The sequence below is a fragment of the Bos grunniens genome, chromosome 1 (genome assembly GCF_055505025.1).
Source record: "Bos grunniens cultivar Pamir isolate PY7600 chromosome 1, Bosgru_T2T1.0, whole genome shotgun sequence".
Lineage (NCBI taxonomy): Eukaryota > Metazoa > Chordata > Mammalia > Artiodactyla > Bovidae > Bos > Bos grunniens.
In genome coordinates this window covers 22454825-22469546 of record NC_141165.1, presented here as the reverse complement: position 1 = coordinate 22469546, position 14722 = coordinate 22454825, and the positions used below count along the sequence as shown (strand labels likewise).

General features: G+C 37.4%; 1 protein-coding gene across 6 annotated transcripts in view; it reads left to right on the top strand.

Annotated features, from left to right (window-relative positions):
* The window catches only part of RYK (receptor like tyrosine kinase), a 109790-nt gene that overhangs the window by 17631 nt on the left and 77437 nt on the right, over nt 1-14722 (top strand). For all 6 annotated transcript variants that reach the window (XR_015132245.1, XM_086316136.1, XM_086316137.1 and 3 more), the window contains exon 2: nt 9291-9412. Coding sequence is in view for 5 of the 6 variants with exons in the window: in XM_086316136.1 (XP_086172262.1) it covers nt 9291-9412 (122 nt within the window). In the remaining variant the exon portion in view is untranslated. The remainder of the gene's footprint in view (nt 1-9290; nt 9413-14722) is intronic.

The following is a 14722-nucleotide window of genomic DNA, read 5'->3' as shown; positions in this document are numbered from 1 at the left end:
TGTTCTGTTCTAGTACTAGCTAATGGAGCCAGTGTTTATACATGATTGAAACACTGCGCCAAGAAACCTAAATTTACCCTACAGAACACATTTTCCCTTTTAAAAGTTGCATAGAGAAACATTGCCAATTTCATTGGAAGATATTTTTGTAGTTTGTTTAAAATTAGTGTTTTACTGGTTCCTTAAATTCTACATTAATTGGCTAAGTCTTTTATGCTGATTGGGAAGAAGCAATAACTGCTAAGTGACTGATATCTCTGGTTGCACAATATTTTGTATCAAAGGCCTGATTATACCTGCATCAATTGTGTAAAACTTTAAAACTTTATTTATTTATTTATTTTTTCTCCAACTACAATTTTATTTTATTTTTAAACTTTACAAAATTGTATTAGTTTTGCCAAATATCAAAATGAATCCGCCACAGGTATATATGTGTTCCCCATCCTGAACCCTCTTCCCTCCTCCCTCCCCATACCATCCCTCTGGGTCGTCCCAGTGCACTAGCCCCAAGCATCCAGTATCGTGCATTGAACCTGGACTGGAAACTCGTTTCATACATGATATTTTACATGTTTCAATGCCATTCTCCCAAATCTTCCCACCCTCTCCCTCTCCCACAGAGTCCATAAGACTGTTCTATACATCAGTGTCTCTTTTGCTGTCTCGTACACAGGGTTATTGTTACCATCTTTCTAAATTCCATACATATGCGTTAGTATACTGTTGTGGTGTTTTTCTTTCTGGCTTACTTCACTCTGTATAATAGGCTCCAGTTTCATCCACCTCATTAGAACTGATTCAAATGTATTCTTTTTAATGGCTGAGTAATACTCCATTGTGTAAAACTTTAAACATTTTAACTATTGCACTTAAGCTGTGTAAAAATTAATCAAAAAGATAGATAAGCAACAAGGACCTACTGTATAGCACAGGGAATTCTACTCAATATTCTCAGATAATCTATATGAGAAAAGAATCTAAAAAAGAATGAATGTATAACTGAATTACTGCCATATACCTGAAACTAACAAAGCATTGTAAGTCAACTATAATCCATTAAAAAAAAAAAAAAAAACTAAGGAAAAAAGTCAATTGGCTAGAAATATATAGGCTTATTTCTGGACTCTCAGCTTTCTTCCATCAGTCTAGATATCTGTCATTACGTTATTACCACACTGTTTAGGTTTCTCTGGCTTTGTTGTAAGTTTTGCAGTTGGAAAACGTAACTCAACTGTGTTCTTTTTCAAGACTCTTTTGGCTGTTTGAGGCCACTTACATTTCCATATTAATTGAGAATCTGCTTTTCTGTTTTCTGCAAAAAGGGCAGTTACAACTTTGATAGGGATTGCACTGATATATCCCTTTGGGTAGTATTGCTACCTTAAAAATAGTAATAATAAGTCTTTCAGTGCATGAAGATGGGATGTCTTTCCATTTATTTAGGTCTTCTTTAATTTCAGTAGTTTTGTAGTTTTCAGTGTATAAAACTTTCATCTCCTAATTTAATTGATTGGAGTTGTTTTCTTAGTTTCCTTTCTGGGTTGTCCATTAGGGGACCAGCTTTTATCATGCATTATATCCTTCATTTGTTACTTTGATTTTTGATTGTTTTGCCCTAGGACAGTGACTCAGCATCCTCTTCTCTTTTTATATCAATGAGATTTACTTATAGGACCTTTGACCCGTTAGGGTTGTTGGAGTCACTGAGTTGTAAGATGATCCTCAGTGACTTATTTTCATTACTTCCCTCCCTTTATCCCAGAGGATATTAACATTACTATGATTTTTTTTTTCTCTCACTTGTTACTTGTGACTGTGCTGGTGCTTTTCTAAATAGGCACTCATTGAAATGGCCAATTTGGACTTGGTTCTTTTCTCAGCCCTTGGAGCATCCTTGCTGTGATCAGGGTGTTGAAGGGATTGCTGTAGTCAATCCCTTCTACTGGAACCAGGCTGTTTCCTGGTCTCTTAAAGTTGCCCTTTCCCTGGCTTGTGCACAGCTGGCTGAGTAAAGCATCACTGAATAAATGGTTTCCTTCACTGCCTCTCTAACCATTCTTCACTGCCCACTTCTCTGCAGAACCTACAGCACCACTCCCAGATAATGATAAATCCTGCCATCTGCTGGCCCTGCTTTGAGACTGCATTTAATTGTTATGTCATACTTGAAACACTAGCGATTAGCAGTAGCAATTAGAAAGGAGTAGATTATCTAGATCCTGTCTTCAATTGTCTATTACTTTTCTCTTTCTTAAAAATTGTTTTGAGCATGATGGGGAAGGAAGGAATAAAGATTACATTCAGGAATACATGTATGATAGTCTTTACAGATTTCATCTTTTTCTAAAAATCAGTTTGTTTAAAATTCTTTTTATTTTTCTAACCATTGCCTGATTATCTGAATAAAAACATACGCCATTTGGAAAGTATACAGAACTATAAAAAAGAAGAAAAGTACACATTATTTAACTATGCATTGGGAGTCTTTGGTAAATATCTTTCCAGCATTTTTCCATGTTCTCATTTTTCTTTATGCAGTTGAAATCTTAGAATATAGGTAACTCTTTGAGATAGATGGTACATCAGAATCTATAATGTTATATTTTCCCTTCCTCTCTGTGTCCTTGCCTGTAGTCAGGTTGTGGACTATATGTTTTCTACTTTACAAACTGTGCTTTTCCTTATAGCTGATCACTTTTTTCTAAATCTCCTATGGTTGCTTTGGAAGAATTGAATTTCCTTTAAAAGTATGGTCTTGATGTGTCTATGTGTCCACTCCCCCATATTAATTGTGGATGGAGATACACATATCTACATGCTAAGATCAGTCATAGGCTGATAGTTTCGTAACATGATTAAACATATATTGGATTCTCCTCATATTTCTGTTATTTTGGGGAAATTGATTACATTGGGTTCTTTTTGAATTTCTAATATTTAGGGATTTTTTGGATTCTACATTTTGATTTAGAGCTATATTCATAATTATTATACTAGAATTATTACTCATGATAAACCTTTTCTCAGTATAAAATGATTATCTTATGTTAAAAATAAAAGTGTTATTAACTTTTCAGTATGTTTTGGAGTGACTTTTATGGAGAAGGATACGTAATTGGTATTTTTTTGAGAATCTGTTGTCTTTGCACACGATGAGAATTTCTCTGGGAATATAATTCTTGGCGCATTTCTGATTCCCCTGAAACCTATCATCTTGGGATTTCCTGGGTTACCCTTATTCAGACAGTGAGCCTGGGTGGTTCAAGGATTTTCTTCTCATTTCAGGCTCATTGTCACTGTTGAATGGTGAAATTCTGAGCTTTGATATTTTTCAGTTTGTAATGCTTTTCCAAATTTTACCTTTTGGTTGGGGCTTCGCTGGTGGCTCAATGGTAAAGAATCTGCCTGCCAATGCAGGAGATGTGGGTTTGATCCCTGAGTTGGGAGATCCCTTGGAGAAGGAAATGGCAACCCACTTCAGTATTCTTGCCTGGGAAATCCCATGGACAGGGGAGCCTGGTGGGCTACAGTCTATGGGTCACAAAGAGTTAGACACGACTTAGTGACTAAACAACAACAATGACAACCTTTTGGTTGGGTATTTTAAGGGAAAGTTGACAGAAAGGTGTTTTAGTCATTAGTAATTTGTTATTGGAGAAGGCAATGGCAACCCACTCCAGTACTCTTGCCTGGAGAATCCCATGGATGGAGGAGCCTGGTGGGCTGCCGTCTCTGGGGTCGCACAGAGTCGGACACGACTGAAGTGACTTAGCAGCAGCAGCAGCAATTTGTTATTACTATGTTAATCTTAATATATCAAAGATATTATCTCTACGAATGTGATTTTTTAATTGAATTTTGTCGTTTGAGGGCTTTTTCCTCTAGCTTTTACTGGCCTTCATATATTATTTTAGACAGTAATTGGGTTTTTGTTTAGTGAATTGCTGCAGCTGAATGAATATTTCTTTAAACCTGATTTTGAAAACTAATTTTTAATTTTCCCAGTTTAACTCTTATGAAAAATAAAAGAAAAAGGATAAAAGCATAACCCATAATTTACCATTTAAAATCAATTACTGTTCATATTTTTTGGTATTTATTTTCTTTTTTGAGAAAATGGAACACACATAATGGAGACCCATTATAAATGACAGACATATTTAAAATTTACTATGTATAGTAAATCATAGTCCTGTCCTTATTTAATGTGATTATAAGCAAAACTCAATTTGTTAAAATTTATTTATATAGTCTTATTGATGGCTTCATAGTCCTTTCCAGTAATTTTTTTAGTCGTTAAAACCTGTCTTCAAAGGGGAATTTCAGTATGTCTCGTGGGTGAGCAGGGAGAGATTTGACTAAAGGGTACAGTGGCTTGGAACACCATCTCTCTCCTCCAAAGAAAGAGAAATTGTTGAAAACTGTTGTTCTCTGTTAGGGATGGATTATAGTTTATTGATCATTGCTCTGTTAGTGGTAATTTATATTGTTACTTTTCTTCAGTTTTAAATATAATTTTGATTAATATATGTGCATAAATGTTTGTGTCTATATTTGGCCTTCTAAGGATGAGTTTTTAGAATTGGATTTACTGGGTTAAAGTATAAACATTTATAAATCATTGATAAATGTTCACAAATTGCTTGCTTGCCACACCCTATCTAACATTCAGTATTGTATTGAAAGAATATAAGCATTTCTCTTCCAACATCAAATGCATTCCTAACAAACAAACAAAAACCTTTAAGATTTTGAAATCATTAAAAATAACAGGAATTATGGGAAAAATAAGGTTAAGGGTAAACCATTCAAGACCTCTGCAATTTTCAAACCAAGTACTAATAAAAGCATAATTGGTACCTTATGGGATAACTTGAACAGCTTGGTCAAACCACTTAGGGTGGCTGAGGCAGTTTCAGAAGAGAGTTAAAGATGATAAAAAATAATAGGATGGAAATCACTGGCTTGCATGGTTTTGAGGTAGTGCAGATGAGAGCTGCTTTCTAAGCTGGTGGTGCTGCCATCAAGTTGGGCCTAAGAGAGCGTGCAGCTTCTTGGGTCTAGGAACCACACAGAGACTGCTGGTGCTCCTCTGAGGAGAGAACCTTTTGTGCGGATGCTTATTTTTAGTTTCCTTTTTCACTGTTTTAGCTTTCTTAAAATAGGGCCGAGCGGGACTCCTGCCTGGCAGTAGCTGAACTGAGTGAGGGTCTTTTCCTTTTCCACTGAAAGTTATAGTTCTTTACCTGCTATTCTAGTTCCCCATGTCTGGGAAGATACAAATGTTAACTGACACAGTTTCTATTAATATGTTGTACTGGTATTTTAATTTCCTAACCACTGATATGCTAATTGATGTTTAGGAATATGTTTTATGACAGAATTAGATTTACTAATTTGATGGGTGAAAATTTGAACTTCATTTTAATGGCTTCTTTGAAGAAATTCAAATCCTTTCAAACTAGGAATAACTACCTTAGTAAAGAATGGCTATTTCAAAACAAATTGTCAAAATCGAATCAGGAAACAGCAACTCTGTTTGCAGTTGTATTACAGTTTTACAGTATTAGTGTATTACAGTTTCAGTACCTAAATCTAGGGTAGTGAATTTTAACATTTCAGTTTTTATTTTGATGGCCATTGTTTATAGATATGGATCACAGGGCTCCAAACTGTCAACAGCTTATAAATATTTATTTGTTGAACATAGAAGCATGGTTTTATAGTGACTCTCATTGGTGGGCATTCCTTCATCCAGGATTTTGCAGCATTCAGTTATAGCACCAGAGAAGACAAGGGACAGGGGAGTCAAAACAGTTCAGGATTGGGTGTTTGCAAGATGGGGTATGCATGTCTTAGCTGTGGGAGAAAGTTGAGGGTACTGGTAAGAAAGTAATGGCAGTAATTGGGGTTGAGGTCAGTAAGAAAAAAACAAGGAAATGATTGCTATAATCAAGTGGGAGAAACAAGAGGATTATGGACCCTGGAGGTATTATGAGCCCAGAGAACAGCTGTTGTAACAATAAAGGGAAGGAACTGAAGAGCTACTGAAGTATTGAGATAATTACAGTTCAAGATTTTGGAGGTAAAGCAATTTATGTATTTCCACTGTCCATAGAGATGGGTTACTTTGGTATGGATAAAGGTTATTGGAGTTGGGGAATAAAAGGAACATTGAAGAACACGTTGAGAGTGGGTTAGTCTCACGTACATTGGGAATCTGGCATTATAAGTCACAGGAGAAGGGTGTTTAGAAATTTCATTAACTGGTTCCAGTATCTCAGTGAATGAGGTAGCTAAGATACTGGGAAGGAGCTTTGTGTGGAGTTGAATTTACTAGATGCTCTTAACATTTTAAACTGTGTCTGGAAAACGCAAATATTTACGCATCATTGTTATTATTACCAGTAATTATAACTGTTATTTGTTAGGAACAGATTTCTTTATTTCCCTGTGAATGATGTTTGGAATTTAAATTTGGAAGTTGTTGATCACTTATGATTATTTTTTTCTAAAACTTTATGTTGGTGCTAGTAACTTTCTATGGTATGAAGACTTTTTGAGATTAGAAAAGAGAGGTAAAAACTATTGTTGAGTCTTTTTTTCTCCGTCTTTAAGAAAGTTTAGATGAACTTTATATATAATGAAACATGCAGATCTTAAATGTACCGTTGGTTGAGTTTTGAAAAATACATACACCTATGTAATCATAACCCTAGTTAGATACAGAACATTTCCATCACCCCAGGAAATTCCCTTAATAACACAGTGATTTGATTTCTATCATCACAAATTAGTTTTGCCTGCTCCTAAATGGCACCCCGCTCCAGTACTCTTGCCTGGAAAATCCCATGGACAGAGGAGCTTGGTAGGCTGCAGTCCATGGGGTCACTGAGGGTCGGACACAACTGAGCGACTTCACTTTCACTTTTCACTTACATGCGTTGGAGAAGGAAATGGCAACCCACTCCAGTGTTCTTGCCTGGAGAATCCCAGGGACGGAGGAGCCTGGTGGCCTGCCGTCTCTGGGGTCGCAAAGAGTCGGACACGACTGAAGCGATTTAGCAGCAGCAACAGAACGTTTTATAGTAATAATTAATATAGGATGTACAGCTTCTTTGATTCGTGGTCTGTTAGAGTCACCCCTTGTTACAAAGTCTCAACAGTTTGTTCTCATTGCTGAGTAGTATTCCATTGTGTGAATGAATATAACACAATTGGTTATTTATCTATCTGCCGAGGGATATTTCTGTTGTTTTCAGTTTTTGCTGTTCTGAATAAGAGTGCTCTCAATGTTAACATACGAGTTTTTTTGTGGAATCATATGTTTTAATTTCTTTTGGTTAATTATCTAGGAGTGGAATGACTGAATCTGAGTAGACGTACACTTTGCTTTATAAGAAAACTGCCAGTTTTCCAAAGTTGTCCCATTCTTAGCAGTGTGTGAGAGCTGCATTTGCTCCACATCCTTGCCAACATTTAGTCATTCTTCTGAGTGGAAATGATATCTCATTGTGGTTTTAATGTGTATTTCACTGATGACTAATAATGTTTAGCACCTTTTTATACGCATATAAAAAGGTACGCACCTTTTTATATGCGTATTGTCTATTTACATATCTTTTCTTACAAAATGTATGTTCACATCTTTTGCCCTTTTTATTTAATTGTGTTGTCTTTTAATTTTTGGTTCATAAGAGATCTTGACATATTCTAAAAATAAGTCCTTTTGGTAGATGTGTTGTGAATATTTTCTCCCAGTTTGTGACTTGAATTTTATTTTCTTAATATCTTTTGAGGAGCAAAGTTTTTAATTTTAATGATGACCACTTCATCAGTTTTTCTCTTTGGATTCATGGTTTGCGTGGCCAGTCCAAGAGATGTTTGTTTAACCTAGGTTGTGAAAAGTGAAAGTGTTAGTTGCTCAGTCATGTCAGACTCTTTGACCGCATGGACTGTAGCTGCCAGGCTTCTTTGTCCATGGGGTTTCCCAGGCAAGAATCCGGAGTGGGTATCTTAGGAGGTATGAGAGCCCCACCTGGACCTCTCTGCACACCACAAGGTGTTTTAAACTCATGGTATGAGGCCCAGTCAGTAGGGAACTTACATTCCGGTTGGCCTTCCCTGTAGGAGGCCGTGGGATTTTCCTCCCATGTGTGGGCTGTGTCGTCCGTTACTGGAGGGACACCTAGCCACAACTATAAATAATAGTAAATCAACTGAGAGCTCTGATTCCCTGCTTTTATTCTTTCAGTTCTTTTGGATTATATCGTGGAGAAAACCGCTAATATGTTGACCCCTCTCAAGCACGTGCTGTACCCTCTTCTTCCCTTTGTGTAAACAGTGAGCTGCGCTTAGGCTCCCTGCCTTGGTGTAGGCAACCGTGTTTAGCTAGCATCTAGTAGGTAGGTTTTTTCCCCTTTTAATTGATATTTGTTTTTGGTTACGTTGTATTTTGTTCTCAGTAATTACTGGGTTTCTACTTAAGATGGTGATTAAATCTTTATTTTAAATTTTTATTTAAAAGTTGAATTAATTTTAAAGAAAATATTTAATACAAGTAGGATGAAGGGGTTATCACAAAATTGAGTAATGTGATATATGTTAGAGGTTGGATGTAACCTTGGCCAAGAAAGTGGTGTGGAAATGATTGAAATTTGAAATCTCTAGCATTTCTTAGGCATCTTGATATTTTCTCCTTTTATCTATGGTGCTAACTTGTCTAACAGGAGTTTACCGAGCATCTGCTTTGTGTAGAGGACTGTCCTGAGAATATGAAAAGTGTAGTGTTTTCTGCTTTGCAGTTTAGATTTGGAAGAGGATGTGTGTCTCTGTGGCAGTGGGGTGAGTGTACCTTGGTAACATGCTGTTCAAGTGGCCAGCACGTCATACTGAAGGAAGCCAAGATCATCTCTGGCTAGGGTCTTGACTCACACTCATGTTTCCCCCCAGGTGCCTGTCTCTTTTCCTAAATCCTCATCAGTTTTGCAGGGTAAAGGGGCTTTTGTCTGTAGGCACTTATCTGAGAAGTCTTTGTCCAAAAGGAAATGTGTCGCATTGGTGGTTCTCAGAACCAGGGTTCTGGCTCCAGCACCCCTGTGCTTAATTGTCCCGAGTCTCAGTTTCTTCATCTTTGTTGGCAATGATAAATTCCAGTCTTCTTCCTGCTTCACAGCAGCAGGTGGGATGTGCTTTTACTCTGTTAGGATCAGTATTTCAAGTATTGATGGTTAATGCTTTTGAGGGTATTTGGGGCATTTAATTTTTTTCTCTTTTTTTTCCCCTAGGTCTTGATGCAGAACTTTATTATGTGAGAAATGACCTAATTAGTCACTACGCTCTATCCTTTAACCTGTTAGTACCCAGCGAGACAAATTTCCTGCACTTCACTTGGCATGCAAAGTCCAAGGTAAGAGAGCGGTCCACCAAAGAGGCCAAGACAGGACCACCCAGGCCCAGAGGCTGAGGCAGAGGCTGGATCTGAGGGGTGGGCTGCCAGCTGCACAAGAGGGTCAGTGGCGGGTGGGCTGTAGCAGTACTGGGTCTTTTCAGATTGTGTTTTAAATCTTGAGCCCATTCCTCTAGACTTTCAAATCCTTGAAAATGAAAGTAGCCTTTCATTTGAAAATGAAAAGAAAGCTAGTCATATATGTGACTAGCTTATGACCGAACACTTATTTTCAGGCTTTTCAAACAAGGATGTAGCTCTAGCTGGAAGAGGGGACAGGTGGACCTGCTGATGACTGTGCTGTTATGATGAAGAGATATGAGTGAGGGGTTGGGAATTGGTAAGATAGGTGGTTTAGACATGTTTGAGGTCTTGGATACAGTTCTCCCAGTTATGGAGAAGCAGTGAAAGTAAAGTGCAGGAGGTGTAAGCGCTCGTGTTGGCGCTGGCTAAGCTTCTTTAACTGTAACAAACTTCTTGCCTGGTTTACATGTTGCTGAATTCTTCAGATTTCCTCTGTTTGGGCTCCTCTATCATGGTAAGTTTTCTCTTAAGTCAAAGAGTGAGAGGCTGAGTGTAGAGTCCACCTTCCCCAGTCAACTTCAGTTTCTTTTGTCAGCCTCATGTATAAGCTTCTGAGTAGGATTTTATTTGGGAAAGAAAAATAGTTTTTGCTATACTAAAATAAGAATACCTATTGTAGAGTTTATTTTTTAAAAATTATTACAAAGTGGTGTTTGTTCTTAAGCAAGTCATTTAAATCTGACCCCTTTAATATAGATCTTTTTATCTTCTTAGAAAACAATAATGGTTATTGGGAAAATTCAACTATTACAGAGTTGTTTTAAGAACCGTTCAGACTTTGTACATCTGAACCAAGAAAAATAATTATTGTTTATAATTTGGTATACTTGAAACCGTACTTCTTTTTCCTTTTTAAACAAAAAGGGGATTATTTGATACATGTGTTGTACAGTATTTTTTCCCTACCTGATACTATGTCTTGGCAACTTTCCACTTCTCTAATTACAGATTTAACTCAGTCTCTTTAATGGCTTTATAATATGATATTGTATGGATGTATGATATATGGTTAAGTGCTTCATTGACGTATGGATTTTTAGTAACATTTCTCTTCCCTGTTACAAATAGTTTCATTCATTTGGCAGAAAAATTTTATGGTAAAGGGATGGTAAAAACAATTGGTAGTCATCTTTTGTTGCTGTTTCTAGCATTATTATTAATGAATATAGAATCATAGAAAAAATATGTGTGTGAATGTGTATGTATGTATATAGGTATATGTGTGTGTGTATATAAAGAATGTCTAAATTTGTTCAGAAATTTTTGTGTACTTTTGGCATTATTTCTGAATGGTACATTGTGATCAGAAAGTGAAATGACTGGGTCAGAGAATGTTCTTGATTAAAATTTTGACTGCTGTTGCCAAATTCTTTCTCCCATCCCTCTCCCAAGATGGTACCAATAAGCCAACACTCCTTACAAAGTGAATAAGGTGCTTATTTCAGTTCATTGCTTAATGCTAAATATTTTAAGTATATTTGTTTGTCAGTTAGGTAAGTAGAAATGATTATGTAAATATGCATATATCCACATTTTTATATATGCTCACACGTATATTAGAGAAACGTACACATATACGTGCATTAAAATACACCTGCAGGAATGTTTGGATTACAGTTAAATTAGCTTGGGTCCTGGGTGAAGTGTATGTGCCTTGCTGTCTAGAACACCTAAGTCCAACATTATTGCCTTGGGGTATCCAAAGAGGGGATGTTCTTTTAGGAGTGGTTAGATCTCTTTAGGATGAAATCTGCAAAAACAGAGGGAGAAGATTCATGTGATCTAACAACATTTAGTAGATGATAACTTGGATATGCTGAATGCCAGCATAAATGACATAGGTCACTCAGAAAAGGTTCACTTGAGACATTTTAATCTGAGGTCTTGTTAGTTTGAATGAGTAGGCACCTGGACTCTTCAAGGAGACAAACCTAATCCATTTTTCAGTAATGTGTGACTTTATTATTACTTGGGTGACCTTATCATTATTTGGGGGAGTAACCTTTAATTTTTATGTAATTTCAGACAGAAAATTACAAAAACAGTGCAAAGAATTTTCTCATTTATCCTTCACCTAGATTCACAAATTGTTACTGTTCTGCCCCATTTATTTTATGATTCATTCTCTCATTCTCCCTACTCTCATGCACACAGACTTTTTTCCTCTTGAACTGTGTGCAAGTGATGGCATGTTTCATGCCCTTTTACCTCTGAGTACATCGGTGTATATTTTCTAAGGATAGGAGTGTTCTTTACATAACCAAAGTACAGCGGTCAAAATCAGGAAACTTAACACTGACACAAGACTGTTATCTAATCTCCAGAACTCACACTTCACCAGTTAATCACAATCATGTCTTTTGTGGCCTTTTTTCCCCCTCCTGTGGCCTTTCTCTGTGTTTCTTGACTTTGACATTTAGGAACATATAGGCCGGTGGACTGCCGCCTCAGTTTGAGTCGCCTGAGGCTTCCTTGTGACTGGGCTCACGAGTGTCTCGGTGGTGGTAGCACCGAAGCAGAGCTGTCCTCCCCTCTGCACGTGATGTCAGCTTGTCCTTTTACTGTGGATGTTACTGTGATCGCTCAGTTCACCAGGTTTCTCCACTGTAAGGTTCTCTCCTTTATAATGAACAAGTAATTGTGGGGAAATAATTTGAAATTAGGGCTTCCTAGGTGGTGCCAGTGGTTAAAAAAAATACTCACCTGCTAATGCAGGAGACATAAGAGATGCAGATTTGATCCCTGGGTTGGGAAGATCCCCTGTAGGAGGGCATGGCAACCCACTCCAGTATTCTTGCCTGGAGAATCCCTGGGACAGAGGAGCCTGGTGGGCAATAGTCCATAGGGTTGCAAATAGTCAGACATGACTGAAGTGACTTAGCATGCACAATTTGAAGTTATATATTAAAATTCTGTAACTCAACAGCCTTTCAAACACTAGTTTTTGCACCTGTGTTTAAAACTCGGTTTCAGTTTTAGCCATTGTGATTGTTCCTCTCACTGAAAGAGGTCAGATCTGCACTGGGTAACCATTTGGTGGGCGTGTTGTAGAAGGAATTTAAACATTTGTGGAATGGTGGTCTTGAATTTTAGGTTCCCTTGCAACTCTGAGATCCATTGTTTCAAGTAGAGAAGCTTTTTATATTCTCCAAAAAATTGACAGTTAGTCCTTTGTTACTTTTCCCATCTGTAATGTTGATGAATATAAAAACAAATAATACATATATTTTAAAGTTGTGAAAAATCTAATGAAATAGTAGAGATTCTATTCTGAGTGAACTACTGACTTTGAACAGGATGTGATTGTTTTGGGGCCCACTTGGGAAAAAAGTTATATACATATATATATCCACCATGAGAATATTTTTCAGGCAAGAGTATGGATAGTGATTTAGGAATAAAAAGGCAATGTGGGATGTGGCCGTTAGAATTGAGCAGAATTAAACCTCTTATTCATTTGTTTTTAAAAATATACATACACTAATTTTTTTTTTTTTTTAGTGAGTTTCAGGGATCTGGCTGCTTATGGGTACCTGAGGAGTTTTAGAAACCTGTAGACAAGGAGGAAATTGGAGTGGGAGAGAATAGATAGAAGGGGCTCAGGTGAATGTATATGTTTGAATGGGAAGCAATGTTGGTCTGGGTACATGTTGGGTGAGGAGGAGCCTTGGTATAGCTCTGCTGTACTTCTGCATTCTTCACATTATCTTGTAGAGCATAATTTCTAAGATACTTCTGTGGCAGGTGTTAAACACCATCCTTAGTGTACATTTGGGCTGCCCTTACTGGTGTGATGGTCATTGTAAGTCAGAAGTTCCCTGACTTGCCGGAGGCCATCACCATTTATTTACTCGTCACGGGCAGAAGCCTAGGAAGGATCCTAGACGCCTCCTACACCTTCCAAGTCCAGATGATACAGATGATTCTCTCTTATAACTATACCTTAAATTCGTTTCTTATCTCTCTTGAGATCTAATGCCTCCTCCTTAACTTAGGCTTTCATGTTTCTTAACTCGATTATGGAAAAATAGCAGCCTTCTAACTGGTGGGCTGCCGTCTGTGGGTCGCACAGAGTCGGACACGACTGAAGCGACTTAGTAGTAGTAGTAGTAGTAACTGGTCTCCTGGCCTCTGGACTGACTTCTTGCTGCACCCCCTTCAAAACTGCTCTAAGGCTCTCGGTTGCCACCAGAATAAAATTCTGTTTCATAGGGAGCCTTCATAATCTCGTCCTCGTTTTCTGCCCGCCCTCCAGCTAATTGTTTAATGTCTTTTTTTATTTCTTGAATGCCCTGGACTCTGTTACTGTGCTGGCTGTGCTAGAAATACCCTTTCCCCATTCTTTACTTCATTAACTCTTGTTTAGCTAATGAAACTTAGACCTGGTGTCACCTCTTTTTCATCTGTGTCAGGTGCCCTTTCCTTTCACACCCTTATCATGCTCTTAAGGATATTTTTGTAGTTGATCTTCTTCTCTCTCCCTTTGAGGCGCTGAGCATGTCAAGGGTAGGGACCTCTTTTCATCTTTCTCTGGGTCCCTCATGCCTGGTATAGCACCTGCTACTTAGATACAGGTGTGCTCCTTAACTGACTATGGAAGAGAGGCACAAGGCGCAGCTCCGCAAAGGGGCAACTTCTGAGCAGTTGGAGCTTTTCAGAGTTCGGATGTGCTGCTTTAGAGGCAGTGGATTCCTGTATCTAGAAGTGTGAAAACATGGGTTGGCTATACTTGACAAACTGTTTGGCAAACTAGTTGCACACCTGGGATGTTGCAGATATTTTACTGTGAATAAAGTAAATTTGAAAAAATATAGTTTTAAATTTGAAAAAAATGAATGTAACTCATTCATTTTTGAATGAGTTGAATTCAGTTTGAACATATAGCTAAGCCTATTTCACAGTTCATCTGTAGAAGGTATAAGAGTTTAGAGGAAAGTGCTAGTCATGCTATGTCTTAAAATGTTTTATAGTAAAAAAGTGAAGGAATGTGTATATGTTAAATCTAATGTCAGGTTTGACCTCCATTGCAACTCCTAGTTCCAGTTTTAGGTCATAATTTCTTTTGTGATTTTAGCACAGTTGTTTAATTGAAGTTTGTCTATTTTAAAAGTTAATCTTTTGAGTATTTTGTTTATGCATATGGTACAAAATGCGAAAGGCATAGGGGTATAGTGAAAAATAAATCCC